Here is a 19,800-nt window from a genome sequence, read left to right on the forward strand (position 1 = left end):
TTAGCAATCCTAGTACTTAGTTTTTCGCAATAAATAATTAGTAGAATATGAAAAAAAAAAGTTTGATGTTTGACTATAATTCCAGTTCACTTTATTAAGCCATCTTTATTCCTTGTTACGCTTATTAAAATTCAAAAAATAAACACTGTTCGGAAACAATAAGCTGGTAAAGGAAAATGAAACAGCAGAATAATTATCTAAATATTTATTTTGAAAAACTCTTAAAATATATTTTGTACAACGCTGATAATGTAAACATGAAAAATAAAACTGCTTCTCGTTAAATTAAAATTAATGCTTAACATAATAATGACACGGTGTCCCTAACTCAGTCTTCCAAAAAATCGTCCAAATCATTTAAAAGCCTCTCCTCCTCCTTCAAACTAACATTACAATTATCATCGTCATCCTGCAGGAGCAAAATTTCGTCAGCTGTCTTATTATTATTACTCTGGCTCATATCAACATCACTATCACTAGTTTTGTCAACAACTTCTTTGGTTTCATTCAACTGTTCTTTCTTTTCTTGAATATAGGCTGGCTCCCTTTGTAGTTTTATTTTTGCCTTTTTCACCTCATTCTGAGTATCTTCAGTACTACTACTAACGCAACTATCACAAATATTGATTGCATCTGAATTTTGACTGGTTTTCTTTGCTCGTTCAGCCCGGATTTCGTCCAAAGTCTTAATCTTAATTTCACTGACGTCTGTTTCTGTTTTCTTCGGTTTTTTTGAGAGCGGCCCTGTGATGTTTGTTTCGTGTTGTCTCTTTAAACCAAATCCGGGATTTTTCGTTGAAAGTCGTTCCCATATCCTCTGGCGCAAGTCCTCACCGTCGTCTTCTGCAAGCGAAAATTAGTAACGATTCAAATGATTTCCAAACTTGGGAAGTACCTGGATATGAGTAGTAAGCGGCAGATTCGGCTTGAATTTTTTCCAGTTTAATTTCTTCCAAAGTTTTAACTTTCACAGCGCGATGGTTGGACTTAATTGGCGAATTGGTTGGCGCTGATTCATTGTCAGATTCTGCAAGAATACATCGCTTAAAAATCGGCGAAAATCAATAAAGTCGGGATGCATTCTTGCAGAAATAAAAACAAGCTTTTGGTACAAAACAACTTTAATTTCTTTCTTATATTGTACAATTAACTGAAACACTCTAAATAAGTACCAAAAAAATTCTTTTCAAGACAACCATAAAACAATTTTATATAACAATCGTAAAATGTGTATGTATATAAAAAATATAACTAAATTCTGACCCATGTAACAAAAGTAACAATTTTTGTTTTACAGTACAGTCAGATCTTGTGCATATGGCAAAATGTTTGTCACCATGCAGCTCCGAATTTTGCTATATGTACAATAACATACTTGCGATTACATACAATAATTCTAATAATAAATACTACATAGTTGTATAATATAGACCTCCCTCTTCCCTTAGAAAAACCGAACTATACAAGAATGCACCTCGAGCTTAATTCAACCCTTGAGTTCTTTAGGAACAATTCCATTAAAAATCAGAAGACAATGATAAATACTGGTAATTTGATGCGAGCGCATCAACTCTTCAAATTTTTAAAGAAAAGTTCACGGAGATTACGATTAATAGGAACATAACAAAACAAACATTCTACAATAAAAACGCAAGAATAATACTACTCGTATCTTAAAAAGTTATTTTACTAGCTGCATACCTTCTTCAAAATTAACAACCAGGGAGTCAACGGGCGCGTTCTTGAAACCCTTCTCACTCAAATGGCTAAATTTTTCGTTCATTGAATTATCCGCAGATTCTAAAACCACAATTAAGTCTCTTGTTGCCTTAATGGGCTCGTTACCTGTCCCAGAATCTGTTTTACTTTCATGAGATTCGTTAGCAGCTGCAGGTTTGGGGCTCTGATGCAGGAAGGGACAGTGAGGCTTTAGACAGCCGCCAGGTTGCGACTCCCAGTAACAAGGTATCGCTTTGCGGTTTTTCTGAACGAAATACAAGTTTACGAAAAATTCACTTAAATCAAGTGTGGTCTTACTCTCAATTCCATGTGCCTGAAATTGCAGTGGACATTTAAGCATTTACCTTCCTTCCAGAAGGAACACATAGTTTCACAGCCTAAAGCAGATGGTTCGTGGCGAAACGTGCAGTTGTCACCCTAACAAACCCCAATCACATATGGTCCAAGTCACGCAAAAACTCACCTTCGCACACGTCGAGTAATAGTAGAAATAGCAATCATTGTTCTTCTTCGGGGACTCCAAATCCGTCATTTTCTTGAAGAAATTGTCTAGACTGCAAGTAAACACAGCGTGAAAAGCATGAACTTTGAGGTTATGTAACGTAAACTCGGGACGGATTTCAGGGTTTTGGGGTTATTTGAACGTTGTAAAAAGTTGGGGAAGGTCAAAACAAGACTCTGTACTCTTATCTCATGCGATAATAACAAAAATATAGCACAAATTCGCATTACCAATAATACTTTTCTGTCATGATTGCGTTGCTTCACGAAAAATTTGGATTTTTTGACAAATAACACCACGGGATTTTCAAGCCTATTTACCCCAAACTTTTTAACAAAAAATTATCACTTCTTGTAAAAAAACAAACTGACAGCTTACCTTCGAAGAAAATACGTGACCTTTTTATTTTTTGTCGCCAACAGGAAATCTCGGCCAGCGCTTAGAAATGTCAAACTTGAATCGTGGCGGGCTTTAGGAATTCTTACCACTTTAACAATTTTTGAGTCTGTTTTTACTTAAAAGTGGAAAAATAATTTTTTGAATAGGGGAAAAGTAATACAAAATTTGTATTTAAGGTTTTTGTTTAACTACATTCACAAAAAGTGTTATTATTATTATTATTATGGCTTCACGACAATACAATGATGATAATTAGCTAAAGCCAAAAAATACTTTAATAATTGTTTTTTTATTTAATATTTGTACTTAACAGTGGACGAAACTTTATTTATTCAATCAAGAGCAATACTTTGAACATTGATTCAATCTCTTATCTAAATCAGGTGTAATTCAGGTCAGCTAATTTCTCTTCAAAATAGTTTGAAAATGGAACAAATCAGAATATTTTTTACTGCGATAAAAAGATAAAAATACATTGTAAATGCTCGAAATACGGTTACACAATACACACCCATAAATTAGATAACACTTGTCAACTTTTACTTTTTTTGAGTGAATGGTCCGTTTTCACTTTTTTGTTGATAAATATTTTAAAATTTTTAATATTTTGTCGCAAACTCTGTTTACTATTTCAGTACAATCTACTTATTCAAATGATGTAAGAAATTTATGTTTTTTTTAATAATGAATACTTTTTAAATGCGTTGAAGAGACCAGAAAATTACAAAAAAAAAACGGAATGGAGAAGCTTACTCTGAAACGCAAAATAGCTTGAAGACTGATAGGATTTTCTTAATTCAAAATGATTAATCTTCCTGATTTTGCAAGCAGGACCTGTTTGGATTTTTGTTATTTTGTCCAGTTCTATGTGTATGTCCCGATTGGTCTTGACCTTCATATAAATAAACCTAAACGTCCCAATTTTAATAATTTTTTAATAACAGTAAATTATATCAAATATTTTGTTTACAACAAAATTTATGTTCCGCTTTAGTTTTCGGTTCCTGGACTCTATTTTTGTGAATAATGACTGGCGAAAATAAAATTTGTAATTTAAAGTATTGTTTTACTTTTTATTCCGTCAATTAGTGATTATTTAACCAAAAAACCACGAATAATTAACAAAACTGTGCGTTTTAACTAGTTCTCAAAAGAATAATAAAAATATTATTGAAAATCGCAAGTTGTGTTTATTGATTGCGTAATAAAGAATTAATATTATTGTTATCAGATTCAAACAATGATATAGTAAATTAAATAATCGGCAGAAGAAGAACTTTCTAACATTTTTCATAAACAAATAATTCAAATTCTCAATTGTGGTTGGCTGATACAAAACCTCCGCCAAAATGCGCCAATCACCGCGCCCCGATTGACACTCCACTCTCATGTGGTTTACAAAAGTACACCAGTGAGAGGGGTCAAAGGACGTCATATTTATCATTCAGAAAGTAGTGATAAATAGGAGCAGACATCGCCAAGGTCTCAAAGGACAAATATTTTGAGAATCATCACACCTTTCACCCTTAGAAATGGTAAGCACTTGCACTTTCACCCCGTGTCCTGCCCCATCGTAACCAACAAAATCCTTTAATTAATTAATTCCAGTCTGAACCAATTCGTGTCGTCGTCACCGGAGCCGCCGGTCAAATCGCCTACTCCCTCCTGTACATGATCGCAAAAGGGGACGTCTTCGGCCCCAACCAGCCCCTCATCCTCCACCTCCTCGACATCCCCCCCATGATGGGGGTCCTGGAGGGCGTAGTCATGGAACTAGCCGACTGCGCGTTGCCCCTTCTGCGGGGCGTAGTCCCTACCGCCGACCCGGCCGAGGCTTTCAAGGGGGTCGTTGCGGCGTTCCTAGTGGGGGCCATGCCCCGCAAACAGGGAATGGAGCGCAAGGACCTGCTCTCAGCCAACGTGAAAATCTTCAAAGTCCAAGGCGAAGCCCTAGATAAACACGCCGACAAAAACGTCAAGGTTTTGGTCGTTGGAAACCCCGCAAACACCAACGCTTTGATCTGCTCCAGGTTCGCCCCTTCTATCCCTAGGGAGAACTTCACAGCTATGACACGCCTGGACCAGAATCGGGCGCAGGCCCAGATCGCCGCACGAGTCAATGTCCCAGTGGCCAATGTTAACAATATTGTCATCTGGGGCAACCACTCCTCCACCCAGTTTCCAGATGGGTCCCATGGGCAGGTCAAGATGGACTCGGGGAAGACCGTCTCGGTCAGGGAGGCTGTGGGGGACGACGCGTGGCTGCGATCAATTTTCGTGGAAACGGTGCAAAAAAGGGGGGCTGCCGTCATCAACGCCCGGAAAATGTCCTCGGCAATGTCCGCCGCCAAAGCTGCAGGGGACCACATGAAAGACTGGTTCCATGGGACCCCAGCTGGGCAGTTCGTCTCCATGGGGGTCGTCAGTGATGGGAGCTATGGTACCCCTAAAGACGTCGTTTTCTCGTTCCCTGTCGTCATTAAAAACAAGAAGTGGGAAATTGTTAAGAATCTTCAGATTGATGATTTCGGCAGAAAGATGCTAGACATCACTGGGAAAGAATTGGAGGAAGAGAGGGGCGAAGCACTTGCGATTATTGGAGCATGACTCGTAAATAAGCTTTAATAATTCAAACTAGGTTTTAAAATTGGAAAGATTATTTTTATACAAAAATTCATGTGCGTGCTTTAGGCCCGAACCGAAATTGCATTTTTGAGTAGCTAGTTTGAGTTATTAAGGCTTTTTGCTGGTTTTGGGCAATTATTTAATGTATTTTTGGTGTTTTGTGTTTCGTGGCATGGCATTAAAATAGTAGCGATAAATGTTGTTGAAATATAATTGTTATCAACGTAAACACATTTCGTTTCGTTAGTCACACTCCACCAGTCCACTTATTGGAATTTAATCCTTGATTAGAGATAAGGAGGAGTGGGAGAACCGTCATATTAATTCGTCATCCAGATGGCCAACGTGTATTTTGAATATTTTTTGTGAGAAAATACATATTGTAAATTTATAGATCTAAGTGTTGTTAAACGATTTAAAAACAAGAGCGACAAAAAGAAAAGATGATAGACTCTCATAACAATGATTGAAAATTGGCTAAAAAATCTGCAACTTAAGTTTACAGCACAGTGTTTACAGTAAATATATTTCTTTTTAATTTTTTTATGTAATTGCATCACTCTCTTTATGACACCTCAGATAAAAGGTATTTAGAACAGAAATCCGGCTGTGTGATTTTTTGAGTTACCATTATTTTTTATAAGGTGTTTAATTACTTGATAATCTTGTTTAGCGCAACGTAATTTTTTTTATTTTTTAAGATATGTATACAGGGTGACTTGTTTTAAAAAAATCACGCTGTAATTGATTTAAAAGAGGGGGGAGGTTTAAAACCAATAGAAGTTACATTTTAGATTGCTTGAAATTCAAAAGTGCATTCTCAGTGACGTTTTCGCGCGCCGTTTGCTGATTGGCTAACCATGTAAAGTTTAGATTTTTGGTTAGTAACTTTGGCGTCTGACATGTGGCGACACTTTCAAATTTTGAAGCGTTTGATGTTTTTCTAGGTTATGTATTTTTTTAAGTTGTAAATTTAATTTTAAAGTATTTTAACGATGTGAGTTTGTGTTTTAATATTTTACAAAAATGGAGATGAAAGCCGCAAAGCTAAGGGAAGAATTAGACGAGCTGGGTTACTACCTAACATTTTCCCACGAATCCGTCCCCCTTGTCGAAAAACTCGTCGCCGACCTGAAAACAACGACCCAAAGCCTACAAAAATACATGAAAATAGCCCAAAATGCAATCGAGGTTAGTGTCACAATTCTGACAGTCGTTTTGGCATAATAACTGAATTTCCGTGTTAAAGGAACGAGACAATCTTCAGTTAGGTGCGGAGCCCTATCGGTGCGATAATGCGCGGTTGGTGAAAGAATGTAACGAGTTGCATCAGCAGTTTTTACGTGAAAGGGAGGAAAATGAGAAAATTCAAAGAGGTACAAGTGCTAGTTTCAGTTCCAAAATCACGGATTATTTTAGATTTAAAGAGGCGTTTGGAGTCGTTGAAACAAGAAAACATTGACTGTCTTACCGAACGGGAGAAGTTGAAAGCTAAAATCAAACAATTGGAAGTGGAAATTGTGAATTGTGGGGAAATTCTCTTAAATCCCAAACAAAAACCCAAACCTGGGCTAAAAAGTGCCTCAACTACTGCGTTAGTTGGGCAGAAGTCGACCAGAAAAGCGAAAAATTTTGAGCTAAACAGCGCCATGGCTTTGGCGGACCAAAAAATCGCCAACTTAAGTAAAGATGTAAAGAAGTTGAAGGAGCATAACTTGCAATTAATTGAAGCTAATGAGGTTTTGCAATCACAGTTAAATAATAGAGATAAGGAAATAAAGCGCTTAAGTGGCCTTCTGGAAGGTGGAAGGCCCATTCAAGCAATAAAAAAAGATTGTACGTGTAATTGCACTTGCACTAATAAAGATTTACATGAGGGTGGTTCAGATCAACTGAACAAGGTTTTGCAAGAAAAACACGTTCTGGAAAATCGTCTTAAAGGTAAAACTTTGTGTTTTTTATTTAAAAAATTGCAATTGCGAGCTTTTAGACGCTCTCGCTAAACAACACGAAGCAATGAAACGTTGCATGCATTTAGCGGAAAGAAACAAATTGTTGGAGAAAGAAATGAAAGACATTGACCATTTAGCTTTAGCTGTCGAAGCTGAGTGTAACAATACCGTTAAAAACAACGCGGAGAAAGTTAATCGGTACTTTTCATTTTTTGTCAACCTTTTCTAAACATTTGTTAAAGTTTGCAGGACAGGATGCAAGAAAGTCTTATTCAAATTCAAACTTTAGAAAGAGAAAACAATCAGCTTAAACAAGACACAAAAGAACTGAGTGAAAAGTTGGACGCTATTACGGGAGAGAAAAAACATTTACAAACGGTTTTAGAAACGTCCTTGGAGGAAAAAAAGCGACTGACGGATAAAATTAACAACTTCACGATAATTGGTTGTTTTTGAGTGTTTAATTACGGTGTTTTAATTTTTATTAATTACAGAACATGATTTGAATATGGAAATTGACAGATTGAATCGCCTTTCAGCCGAACAAAAGAAAAAAATCGCCGAATTGGAATCATTAGTGGATTCAAAAGCACACACAGAGGTTTTTTTTTAATTATTCTTTTTATTTTTTTTATTTGAATTAATTTAGGAGGCCAAGCGTATCACTTCTGACGTGTCCCCAAGTCGGGGTAAACCCAAAATTAAGAAAAAACCTCCGAAAAAACCATCGAAAAGTGGTTCTCCCGTTCAACCATCACTTCAAGTGCCCACAAATACGCCCATTGATGGGTCTCCTGGGACAGGCAGGTGTTGCAATTGTCACTGCGATTCCTGTTCTTCGTCAAAACATCTCAAAGAGTTGTTGGACAAAGAACTGGAATATAGGGAACAACAAGTAATGTTTTCCAAAACTTTGTCCATTTGTTTAAATTTGTTTCATAGGCTGCTCGCTGTATTGATAATTTGAAGTCAGAGAAAGATTATTATATGAGAGAATATCATAAGATTTTAGAACAAATGAAAAATGTGCCTAGTCGGCCGAGTAGTAGTAGAATTGATAAGGTAATAAAAAATAAGTAAGTTGATTTGTGGATGAAGAAATAATTTGTTTGTAGAATAATGAACTTGTTCAAAAATTGTCGGAACAAGAACAGACATTAGCTCTCTTAGAACACAAAAATAGGATGTTGTCGAAAGAAAAGTTTGATTTGATTTCAAAACTTGATAGTGTGAGGGATTTACCTGATACAAGTACGGACGGTCCTTGTCTCAAAGTTAGTGTTTTTTTTATTAGATAATATCATTCTTTGGATAAAAATTTTTAGGCCAATTGTAAGCGCACCGAGCGTGAGCGCGATCTTTTGCGTTCAGATCTTGAAAGAATTGAAGAAGAACGAGATATTCTCAGATCCAAATTAAAAAATGTGTCAGAAGGTCAAATTAACGAACAAGAGAGACTGAAAAAACGTCTCTTAGATGCGGAAGACCAAATTCACAAATTAGAACAGGAACGTCGTGAATTGATTCAAAATCAAGGAACAAGAAGATCGGCAATTGATACTCTTGAAGAACAATGCGAGACTCTTAAAAATCAATTACGCACAGCACAAAACGAACTGAATCAACAGAGGGCGTTATACAATCAATTAAAGTCTGTTTTTGAGTGTGTTACTTTTGGCATTATTTTAATTTTTTGTTTAGGACTTTGCATGAACAAACTGATCGCTCATTATCAGACACTCAGAGTAAATTAATTCAAGTGGAATCGGAACTCGCTAGTGCCTTAGAAAATTTGAAACGGCGGGAGCAAGATAGGGGAACAGTCAGCAAAGAGGTGGATTTGCTGAAAAATGATATTCAGATAATGAAAAGTCAGTTGGCACAAATTGACCAGGAGAAGGACGAGTTGCTGGTAAGTCTCATTTTTCTGTAAACCTATACCTTAGAACATTATAACGCTCAAAAAAAAGACGAAATAATGTCACTTTTTGGCTGGTTTTGAACTCACCCCATTTGTCTAATTATTATTGAATTTTGTTTTAACTTTTTGCCTGAAAAACATATAACTTTCGAAAAAGGTAAAGGTATTTAATTTAGTGATTTTTCTTCTCGGTTCTAACGAAATGTTTTAAAAGTGCTAAATTTTTTGCTCAAGAATGTACTCATTTACTTCAGTTCTGCATATTTTAGTTGTATTTTGGGTTTATTTTTGAGAAATTTCCCACAATATTTACCTAAAATAGCAAACATGTGCATTTTTTTTATGTAATTTGATGATTTTTCGGTACAATTTAGCGATGATTCAGCGAAACCTCTAGAAACGTTCTTAAACGCTTGAAAAATGCAAAAATTTAAATAATTTTGCCATAATTTTTTGGCTTATTTTCGAGAAATTTCGTGCAATAGTTGGGTTTCTGCCTCAAAATTGTACTAATATATCCGAAAATTGTATAAGTAATAATACTAATAATTATCTAAAATTTGTTTAACCGCTTGAATAAATAAAAAATATTACTATTTTAGGCATAATTTTTGTTTTATTTTCGAATAAAAATTGTGCTAAAGCTGTAATAGTGGCTCAAATCTGGCCTTAAATGTCCGAAAAATACATTAATAATTGATTGGCCATAAGTTTTTCCATTAAACACATGCCTAAATGCTCAAAATAAAATCTAATTAAAAGTTTGTCGATTTGCTGGAGAGGAAGTTGCATTAGGTAAATATAGTTAGATAAAAGTATGTATAATTTAATAAGAAACAATTATTTGGTCAAATCTAGAATAACTATTATTCAAATAGGTGTGTTTTTTCTATTATTATGTCTTTGTGTTAAGTAATGTTATGTAAATTTTGATAACCGCTATTAGTCGGATTATGATCAGTCGTTAGTTCTACGAAACGTTTAAATGAGTTGCTGCTATTATTTATTTTTATTATTGTTTCGGATAATTTTTCAATACAAGAATTATAATAAAAATTGCTTTTGACTTGTTTTTAACAAGTCTAATATGAAATTAATTTATTTAGATACACTCATTTTTCAATTTAAAAGCAATGTTTTTTGTAAGTTATAATATTATTTATTTAGGTGGCCTTAGATGACAAGACTGAAAAGCTCGCAATGATGGAGCACGAGCTGAAATCCCGCGAAAAGACAATTTCTTCACTCGAATCGGCTGTGAATGAAATGAAGAGAAAACTGGGGTAAGTTTGAATTTTTATTACAAAAGTAAAAATCAATCGTATAAATTACAAAGTTACAATCTGCGCTACTGAAAAATTCCGATTCAAATAATCGGCTAAAATCACAGTCGGTGGCATACACGCCATTTCGGTCACATTCCTGAACGTCCTTATCGTCCTGGTATATCCAGGAACACATTCACAAGTCCCCTCATTCCCACCCTCACTATCCCACAACTCCTGTTTTTTGTACCTTTTCGGTGCCATCCACGCACCCTTCGGACACGGCCCTTGCGCGTACAGTTTATAACAGCGTTTCCGGTACCACACCATTCCGTCACTTTTACTACATTCAGTAATTTCCTCTTCGTCACAATTATTATCGTAAACGTCCTTCTCACAACTACACACCCCGTTATACGAAATACCATCCAGTGATGGTCTTGTATCGAAATCAAACGTCACGATCCGGCCCTTTCGACACGGCCCTCGCGTCCCTATCCTGTAACACTTATCCTGTGGGAGAAAATACAAGTGTCCCCTAGGACAAGGCTGTGCAATACACGTCGTTGAATTAATAAGAAACTCGCCAACCGCGCACGGCCCTTGCGTAAAGGGCCGGAAACAGGACGAAGTATTAGCATAACGCACGTATCCGGCTTTACACTGGCAAGTCCCTCTGCGTGTTTCCGGGTGCAGTTGGTAGTTTTCCCCGGAATTGCAAGGACCTATAGTTCCGATTTCGTAACACAAACGCGTGTCGTCGTGAAAATGCGGCAGGAAACTGTGACAGCCACAAGTGCGGTCGGGAAGGAAAAGGTGGCCCTTTTCGCGGCACGGCCCTCGAGTAAAATGTTGGTAGCACTGGTTGTCGGAATAGCGGTAGTCGCGGAGTTCGCGGTGTTTGTTGCATCGGCATTGGGGGATGAGGTCAGGGTCGGTGGTTAGAAGTTGGCCCTTGGGGCATGGCCCTTTGGTCAGTTTGTGGTAGCAGCGGCCGTCACGCGGCCAGAAGATCTCGTTGGGGCCGGGGCAGGGCCGCGATTGCGTGCACACGCCCCAAAGGCGCTTAGAGCTGCAAAAAAAGTTTTTTACTTAAAAGAGATGACAATAATAATTATTATACAAGACGATAAAGATGTTGTTCATGAGTATAATACAACATTTTTTGTATGGCAGGACTAAATCCTTTATTTCTGAATTTAATTGAATAAAAATATTTAAAACATTTTATGTATTAAAGTACTGTTTTATATTTATCTATTTAAACGAGTTCATAATGAAATAGTTAGACAAAAAAAATATTACGGAGTTTTTTGCTTACTTGTCGTCGGTGTAGTTGGTGTCTGGGGCAAAGTAGAAACCTTTTTCGCACGGTCCTCGTGAATATAAGTCGTAACATTTGCCGTCACGTGCAGATTGGGCTTTCATTGGAGGACAGCGGCATTCTGCGGAAAATTTTTGTTCGCCAGATTTTGTCGGTGAGGGACTTAGTTCCATGTCGTTGGAGCATGGGTATCCAGTCTAATTATTAAAGTGTTTAAATACAAATGAAACACATAAGACGATATTTTTTTATAAATATTTTTATAAGATAATAACAAATTGAACAACAGGAGAGAAGATCATGATGGTGAATTTTTTTCTTAAGAGAACTGATGAGTGACAAAAGGAACTTTGGTCTACACTTATATGTATTTAAAATAAAATTGCGATTATTTATTTGTGATTTTATAAAAAAATAGTTAATTATGTTTGAAAATTTAAGTAAAGATAATACAATTTTCAAATAAATTTTATGGTTTTGGGTAATTTTGAAAATATTTCGCTTAAATCAAGCTATTAAAAACCAAATTAACAATAATTTGACTATATTTTTGTGATTTTTTACGTGTATTGAACAGATATTGTTTAAGAATGAGTTAAAATCTTGCCTTTTACGGTAAAATAGTATTAATTTCGATCTAATTTGCTCAATTTAAAAAAAAAAATTGTTTTTACTTAAAAAACATACCTCCACACCCAAAAACTTAAAAAATAAAAAATCTCAGATTAATTCCTTCCCTTTTTGGACGTAAAATGGATTAAAACGTTCAAAAAAGGCGAATTTTCAAAAATACTCAGAATTTGGTTCGAAAGAGTTCTTGAAAAAGGTAAACATAACACGATTTTCCATCAAATTTTATGTTTTTTGGCTTGTTTTTGACAAAATTTCGTCCACAAGCTAGCTAAAGAGTGGAAAACATAAGGCACACTTTCGATTTATTTTGGCTAGAAAATGTTTGGAGAAGATATTGTAAAATAATTGGTTCAAAAACGAGCTAAATTGAGCGAAACCAGCTAAAATTTTAGTTAATTTGCGACTTATTCTGACCCAGTTCTTGAGAATATTTTTGAGAAAAAAAACTAGTTTTATTTCACAAATCTTCTTAAAAATTTGAAAACTTTTCGTTTCTAGCTGCAGAATGTGCTACAACGCTCCAAAAAAGCAAAATAATGATGAATATTAGTAATAAAGAAAGGTTAAGATAAGGGTTGTATAGAGTGATTTTTATTACATCAAAAAAATTTAACTTTTGCAATTAATTGTTGCTTTTCCCACTCATTTGTTCAATTGAAACTTTAAAATTTGGTACTCTGTACTATGAAATTTTTATTTTTAAAATCTGTATTCGAAATATACAGAGATGGGCTAAAGTATGGAACCAATAAGCGTTTTGTGCCTAAACTATGTACCTTACAAAAAAAAGCAATTAGGACAAAAATTTGGAAAAAAAATAATTTTTTTGAAATTCCTTCTAGTTTTTGAGTTTATTTTTGTATTTTGTATTTGAGCTTGAGATTGTTAGTTTTTTTATTGATACCTTTAGACTCTTTTATTCAATAACTCGAAAACTAAAAGGAATTTCAAAAAAAGTTATTTTTGAAAAAAGTCACATTTTTAAAATACTTGATGTAATAATTAGGTTTTTCGTACGGTACATAGTTTAGGCACATAATTTTATCCAATCTGTAGGTTTTTTTAACGACTTGAGTTAGAAAAGGTTTAGAAAGGTCACATCTACCATTTTTTTATAACCCTAAGTTACCAAAGGGAGATTAGAACCAACATTTAAAATTTTATTTTTGACTTTTTTGTAAAATCATATTTTTTTGTAATTTTTGGTAAGAATACTGCAAGATTGTATCATACAAAGAGGTCAAAAAAACATTTCTACTCGTATTTAATCGTCTCATTTGAATTACAAATAATTAAATAAATTAAAGTCAACGAGTTTAAAGAGCTTTACGACCAAATAAAATAAACATTCCTTCGATTTGTTACAAAGTGATTAATTTAATTTTTAAATCGCACGATGAATAAAAAATTACATGAAACACCCGAATTGAAGCAAAAGAAAGTTAATGTTTTGCCACAACTATTGAAGAAATAGGGCGGTAATGTTCCAGTTATTAACAATCGCAATTTAGCAACCGATAATAAATTATTACAATTGAGCAATGACTTCATTCCCGATAAGAAACCAATCCCACTGCAATAAATTTTCGTTTGGTCCCAAAGTTCTCATAGTTCCGGGCCCGCGGACACGAAGGTCGTGATGCTATCATTACATAATTATACATTCTTTCGTCCGTAACCTTTATCTCCGCTTTAATTCCTCGACATTTGCGGAAGGTCACTTCTCACCCACCTTAAATATCTTGTAGCACTTGCCATCAGGGGGCCAATACAATAATTGCCATCCTCCGGGTTGTGTCGCACACGGATTCAGTTTGGGATTTGCCCATGGGGGCGGCAAAACAGCCCCCAGTGCTGCATCTAATCCCAAGAGGATCAACGTCTGTAAAAACACGTCGAGAAAATAATTTTCCCATGGCACAAAAGCGGCGTTTTTTCACTTATATAACGCGCTAATTATGTGTATATCTCTTGTGTAACAATTCATGTGTAAAGGAGTGTGCTCGAGTCGGAACCAAAATCGTTATATAAATGGATAATTTTATTGAATCACATGTAGACAATGGTGGTGGAGAAAAAAAAGAGCGAATAGAGTGAAACTTTCACTAGACAATGGGCTTATCAGGGGGCAGAGGCGTTCAAACCCACGGTGTTTTCATTCGGAAATTAATCATCACGAATTTCTTTTATTGCAATTTAATCTCCAAGCATTGGGAATAAAATAAATTTAATTAAATGAAATGAAGAAAACTTGTCACATTTGTTTAAACTTATGTTTAATTAACAATTAATTAACTTACTGCGATGTGAAATGCCATTTTGGTCGTTAACGTTCACACACCTCCTCACCCATTCTGGTCGGAGCATCCGCCGCGACCATTGCCCATGAAGAACTGATCCATTGGTGGTCTCAAAGAGCGCGATCTCCCATCAAGATTTCGCAAGGCCGCAGCCCCACCTCATGTCTCCCCCATGAGGGTGTAGTGTCCGGTTGCTTGACTTGAAGATTTTCAATGTCACTGGCGCTTGGTAAAGTTCAAACGGCCGCTTTTTGCTTTCACTTGACCCGGTCATCCAGGTCTCGTTCGGTGCAACAAAAACCATAACGAAAGTGAAACCGATTTATCGGCAATCGGGAAGGTCTTATCTAACCGATTCGCGGTTTTTACGCAATCGTTGGAGGCCAAAAAATTATTTAAACAAGTGTAATAACACGTAACATGAACCGTTATTTTTTAAGAGATTCAAATCACTCCAGGAATAAATTTTCAAAATAATTTTACTAGTAGTAATTTATTAAAACTGTACTAGGGATATTTTATGCACTTTGCATCAAAATTGCTTAAAAACTGTTGGGTAGGGTCGTAAATGGTGTTATTTTTGCTTTTTTTGGACGAAAAGTTACTAACCTATGAGTTCAAAATTTCAAGATTTTTTTTTCAACCGTAGTTTAACTAGAAATGCAACTATTTTGAGAAATTTTGTTCAAAATAAGCTTAGAAGTTAATAGTTTTTTGTGCAGAAATAGGAATAGTGATTTTTTTAATTTTACACGTGAGACAAAACCGAATTAAAAAACACGTCATGATTAGTAAAAATCTGTTTTCTTGAACACAAAATTTAACAAAATTTTCAATATTAATAATTAATTTAAGTGTGGAAATATACAACTTCTGATTCAGTTAAGAAATTGTTTTTTTCATACCCAAATAAATATTGAAAAGGTGCAGAATTCTTCACCGAATTTTACAAAATGTTTTGCTATCTCAAGCGTTTTATTTCCTTATTTACAGAGACGCATCTATTTCGCAAAATTTTACAAAAATCAGCAACAAATTATTTTGATTTTTGGGATACTTTAGCCCATTTTCATTTTCATATGGGCAGTTTTTTACTTTTTTACAAAACTTAAACGAAAATTGTTGAAATTATAAAAAAATTATGTAACATTTCATTTCGATTGTTTATCGAGATCGCAAATTTTTTGCAAAATTTCGCTGGAGCGGCTTAAAAATTAATAAATTACTTGATCGAAAATGATTGGTTTTAACAATTGAAAATGGTGTTATTTTTCCCTTTTCGTGTGCGTTTCATATTTTTAAAGTTTTTTATCCAAAAAAATTTTTTTTGCAAAATTTTTCTAAAAACACACCGGAAAATTGTCTAATTGGGTCGAAAATATTGTTTGTTTTATGTTTAAGTAGCTATAATGCAATTCAGATTATTTTACAAAATTTCCTCAAAAAATATTTTCAAAATTTTTTTTGTTGAAATACATTTAAAATTAGTATGCTTTTTTGAGCGCTTAAACACGCATTTGGAGTAACAATTAATTTTTTTCAAAGAGAAATCAGTAAATTAAGTCGAAAATATTTTTTTTTTAACTTTTTGGCACATCATGTAAAGTTTCTTTCAAAATACATGATTCGATTAATATTTCTTGTATTTTGCTACAAAGGAGTTTTTCTAGTTTGTGGTAGTTTAGAAAATAATATTACATTTTTATCTTCGTAAATTTTGCTGTCCCGTCCGTTATTATACTCGTAAACATATAAATGTTGCTCTTATTTTCCACGTCATTAAACAAGACCAAGAATTTTTACTTTCCACTGTCTAATTTTGATATTGTTAAAGTTTTATTATTCAAAATCGGTTTGAATAATTGTTTTAGTTATTTTCGTATACAATATTTTTTTGTCTCATCCGTCATGTGTAAGTAAAACAAAACATTGTCTTGTTTTTCGGTCTTGTGGTTTCAAAAGTTTAAACAAGTTCTCCCTTTTACTTCAAATATAATTGTTGGTATTTGTGCTTTTTATATTAGCAGAATTTTATAACGATTGTTCAACGATAAAAATATGAGGTCTTTTTTGTGTCCCGTCCGTCATCAATCTTTTTCCTGCTCGTATTTCCAATTTTACAAATGTGACTCCAATTGTAGTTTAACAGGTACTAAGTTCGTATAGAGAAAAATTCACTGACTCTGTTCATAAAAACTAAATAAAATCTAAAAATGTGTGCAAAATGTCCCGTCCGTTAAAATGAAATAGCTGATAAATGACACAAAAATCTATTCTTGGTAGAGAAAATGTGTCATCGGGTTGGGAAATCGTTAAAAAACAAAGCCGTATTGGGGCATTGTTGCAAGATGCGATTAAGCAAAAGTGTGTGTTAAATAAATAAATTAGGATTTTAACCGAGTGAATTATTAGCCAATGCTTTTGTTTCTTGACTACTAAATAAGTAAATCTATTTTAAGGCAACATTTCTTGCATCGCACGTATTGTAACTGGCTCTAATCTGCATTTTTCCATAGAGTTTCAGGTCAAATTGCTCAAGGAGAATTGTTATTGTTCAAATACATTTTTTCTTCTAATTCGAGATCAAATTTAGATAAGGTGATTTGGAGAAAGGGCGCGATCGTTAATGAAGGTTAATAACTTTTAATAAGCTCAGACACGACAATGGATCATATTTCACATTTCGAAGGCTTTTTTTTGATAAAATATTTAAAACAGAAAGTTCCTCGAAAAACCGCTCACTTTTTTCCCGTTTAATGCATTTTGAATAATTAGATGTGTGCTTCATTATCATAAATATTTGCTTCGCTACTCTTTCGACCTTCGCCACCAAATTACTAAATTTCGATGCAAATCCGGCAAGTTCAAGTGACAAGGTGAAATATTATGGAAAGTGTTATTTTTTCGCAAAAATTCGATTTTTGCCCACGTGTACTACCGAAAGCACCCAGTTATGACTTTCATTTAATGCGCCCATAAATCTACCTAATTTAATAAAACTTGCGGTTAATACAAACAGATGTCAGATGGTTAATGTTTAAACTTTCGCTTATTGTTGAAATTTTAGACAACATATCCGCGTTAAATCATTAGGAGGATTATTTTTAATTGTTAACAACTGTGCAAATGTTATTGTCATTGCCACAATCAAGTTGAATAAGAGATAATTAGGTAACGACAAGAATTTCTTCGGTGCTAATTATACGGTTATTAATAGGTGATGTAAAGCTTCACACGTAAACCGAGTTTTAGGCATGTTTGCACTCTTAATTAGAGTGCATTCGGGTCCAGGAATTTCGTTTCGTAACAACTTGTCTCGTTCAGTTTTTTAATACTTGTACTTAAAATTCCACATCGTATTAGTTCATTGCGCAATTGTCCCTTCTTGACTTTATAATTCGGGCACGTTTCGATTTAACTAATAAACCTTGGCTTATAATGTTAATAACTAATGACAGTTGGACAATCCTAGCGTGAACTCTCCTCGGTCTAGAAACTCAAGTGAATAGGCGCCTAATTTGATATTGTGTGCTTACTATCGCTTTTTTGCCGAAAATCTTTCCTAATTTAGAAACGCGCAATTATGCAATTAAATTAATTCCTTGTGACGTTTTTTGTTTATTTATTTTAACTTCCGATCAGTGAAAGTCTATAAGTTTTCGCGATCACCTTCGACCTGCACATACCGAGATTTCCTTTTCACACAATAATATTTTTCAGCTCGTCCGTCGACGAGAATGCGAATCAAAGACATGAAATACAAAGTTTAGAAACGGAATTAGCGACCATGAAACAGGAACTTGACACTATTAAAAAAATTAAAGACAGTGCGATTCAGGAGAATCGCAGACTTCAGGACGATTTAGGTTCGGTCACTTGTGACTGTCGGGACGCTCGCAAGGAGTTAGAATTGTACAAGAGACAAGTGGATGATTTGAAAACTCAGCTCCAGCATTACGTTGCTGAAGTTAAAAGAACCGAGGATCTGATCTCGAATAAAGTGATTAATTGGTTGGTTTAATTCGCCGGTTTGATTGTTTGTTTTTAAGGAGATTGAAAGGAACGAGTTGTTGGATCAGTTTAGGTCGCTCAGTCATGAAGCCAATATTTTAGAAACTAACAATCACACTTTAGAAACCGAAGCTACGCAAAGTAGAGTACAATTGTCGGTCGCGTTGGATCATGCCGCCGATTTGGAACGCAAACTGGACAATAAGGACTCGATCATTCACAGTTATGAGAAACAAATTGCTGATTTGACCAGTCAAATTGCAAGTTTGGAGATCCAGCTCAGACAGTGCATGAATCATTACGACAAAGCTGACGAAGAGTTGCAAAACATGCGGGATTTTTCCTTGAAATTAGAGTCGGAAAATGCGCGTTTGAAGCGACAGTTGCGCGAGAGGGACGATCAAAGAATGCAAATTGATCGAAACGTTGATCAGTTGAGAAACGAACGCGAATTTTTACAACACACAGTCACGCGAGACAGACGCAATGTGGAATCGGTTGAAAGGGATTTGCACGATGCGAAGCACGAAACCACCGAGTTGAGAATCTTGAATCGGGATCTTCAGGAAGAAGTGCAAAATTTGAAAATGCAAGTGCAAGAACTAAAGGAAAAATTGTAAGTATTCGTATTCAATTTTGCATTTTTTCTGATTTTTATCCAGTGTTGCAACGTCCGAACAGTTAGACATGTACCAAGAAAAGGCGCTAGAGTACGCCCAACAAAACAAACAGTTAAGGCGAGAGGTCGCAAATGAGCGCTTTCGCAGGACTAGAGATAGCGAAAGTTCCAAATATCCGTCCCTTTAATCCTTTTTCCCTTTCCTTAGGCAACAATACGTCCTTGATCATGCCACACCACAATCCCAGTCGCCCCCTGCCAGCCTTAAAGTCCTTATCAGCACCAGGGAATTCCAGTCAAGGGCCAACTCCCACAACCCAGATGACGAGAGGAGACTTCAGGGTGAAAAAGATCAAGCTGTGGCGTCCGTCAAACAATGTCTTTGCACGTGTTGTTGTGAAATTAAGAGTAAGTCTGAAGATGAAGGTGTTAAACGTTGCTGTTTTTCCAATTATACAATGGTACGTGAAACGCGAGCGAGCAAAGCGTCCACTTCGAAAAAATAAAAT

At 35.2% G+C, this 19,800-nt stretch overlaps 4 protein-coding genes across 6 annotated transcripts; 2 read left to right on the plus strand and 2 right to left on the minus strand.

The window, feature by feature from the left end:
- Positions 1 to 190: 190 nt before the first annotated feature.
- Positions 191 to 2,758, minus strand: LOC103312695 (zinc finger CCCH domain-containing protein 11A). 3 transcript variants are annotated; one of them, XM_008194031.3, is made up of 7 exons: positions 2,473 to 2,614; positions 2,204 to 2,294; positions 2,038 to 2,157; positions 1,846 to 1,984; positions 1,702 to 1,800; positions 896 to 1,027; positions 191 to 843 (listed from the first exon to the last, which is right to left on the minus strand). In XM_008194031.3, the coding sequence occupies exons 1-7, from the start codon at positions 2,490 to 2,492 to the stop codon at positions 329 to 331; spliced, it is 1,116 nt and encodes a 371-aa protein (XP_008192253.1). In that variant the 5' UTR covers positions 2,493 to 2,614; the 3' UTR covers positions 191 to 328. The 3 variants fall into 3 exon arrangements, with proteins under 3 accessions (XP_008192253.1, XP_064215103.1, XP_064215102.1); XM_064359033.1 differs by lacking the exon at positions 2,473 to 2,614 and adding an exon at positions 2,621 to 2,758 and having other exon boundaries at positions 1,702 to 1,984; XM_064359032.1 differs by having other exon boundaries at positions 1,702 to 1,984.
- A 1,267-nt stretch (positions 2,759 to 4,025) lies between these two features.
- On the plus strand, positions 4,026 to 5,495 carry Mdh1 (Malate dehydrogenase 1). The gene is made up of 2 exons (XM_970453.5): positions 4,026 to 4,176; positions 4,250 to 5,495. The coding sequence occupies exons 1-2, from the start codon at positions 4,174 to 4,176 to the stop codon at positions 5,246 to 5,248; spliced, it is 1,002 nt and encodes a 333-aa protein (XP_975546.1). The 5' UTR covers positions 4,026 to 4,173; the 3' UTR covers positions 5,249 to 5,495.
- A 660-nt stretch (positions 5,496 to 6,155) lies between these two features.
- Cep135 (Centrosomal protein 135kDa) lies at positions 6,156 to 19,642 on the plus strand. The gene is made up of 15 exons (XM_970455.4): positions 6,156 to 6,457; positions 6,516 to 6,642; positions 6,686 to 7,207; positions 7,257 to 7,416; positions 7,461 to 7,663; positions 7,713 to 7,819; positions 7,868 to 8,113; positions 8,161 to 8,280; positions 8,334 to 8,492; positions 8,544 to 8,869; positions 8,920 to 9,130; positions 10,307 to 10,422; positions 18,382 to 18,661; positions 18,711 to 19,288; positions 19,335 to 19,642. The coding sequence occupies exons 1-15, from the start codon at positions 6,293 to 6,295 to the stop codon at positions 19,477 to 19,479; spliced, it is 3,465 nt and encodes a 1,154-aa protein (XP_975548.2). The 5' UTR covers positions 6,156 to 6,292; the 3' UTR covers positions 19,480 to 19,642.
- Positions 10,424 to 14,863, minus strand: LOC664451 (uncharacterized protein). Its single transcript, XM_970457.4, has 4 exons — positions 14,662 to 14,863; positions 14,094 to 14,243; positions 11,726 to 11,925; positions 10,424 to 11,476 (listed from the first exon to the last, which is right to left on the minus strand). The coding sequence occupies exons 1-4, from the start codon at positions 14,677 to 14,679 to the stop codon at positions 10,468 to 10,470; spliced, it is 1,377 nt and encodes a 458-aa protein (XP_975550.1). The 5' UTR covers positions 14,680 to 14,863; the 3' UTR covers positions 10,424 to 10,467.
- Positions 19,643 to 19,800: the final 158 nt, after the last annotated feature.

Source organism: Tribolium castaneum, chromosome 9 (genome assembly GCF_031307605.1).
Source record: "Tribolium castaneum strain GA2 chromosome 9, icTriCast1.1, whole genome shotgun sequence".
Classification (NCBI taxonomy): domain Eukaryota; kingdom Metazoa; phylum Arthropoda; class Insecta; order Coleoptera; family Tenebrionidae; genus Tribolium; species Tribolium castaneum.

What these genes read in the sequence shown, in the direction of transcription:
- LOC103312695 (XM_064359032.1), bottom strand. Translation starts at nt 2,492, where the DNA reads ATGACAGAAAAGTATTATTG. An exon ending in ATGACAGAAAAGTATTATTG is followed by an intron (nt 2,295 to 2,472) that starts GTAATGCGAATT and finishes GTTTACTTGCAG; the next exon opens with TCTAGACAATTTCTTCAAGA. An exon ending in CGCTTACTACTCATATCCAG is followed by an intron (nt 844 to 895) that starts GTACTTCCCAAG and finishes TTTCGCTTGCAG; the next exon opens with AAGACGACGGTGAGGACTTG.
- Cep135 (XM_970455.4), top strand. Translation starts at nt 6,293, where the DNA reads ATGGAGATGAAAGCCGCAAAGCTAAGGGAAGAATTAGACGAGCTGGGT. An exon ending in GCGTTATACAATCAATTAAA is followed by an intron (nt 8,870 to 8,919) that starts GTCTGTTTTTGA and finishes TTTTTTGTTTAG; the next exon opens with GACTTTGCATGAACAAACTG. An exon ending in CAAGAACTAAAGGAAAAATT is followed by an intron (nt 19,289 to 19,334) that starts GTAAGTATTCGT and finishes ATTTTTATCCAG; the next exon opens with TGTTGCAACGTCCGAACAGT.
- LOC664451 (XM_970457.4), bottom strand. An exon ending in AGTGCTACAAGATATTTAAG is followed by an intron (nt 11,926 to 14,093) that starts GTGGGTGAGAAG and finishes TTTAATAATTAG; the next exon opens with ACTGGATACCCATGCTCCAA. An exon ending in ACCAACTACACCGACGACAA is followed by an intron (nt 11,477 to 11,725) that starts GTAAGCAAAAAA and finishes CTTTTTTTGCAG; the next exon opens with CTCTAAGCGCCTTTGGGGCG.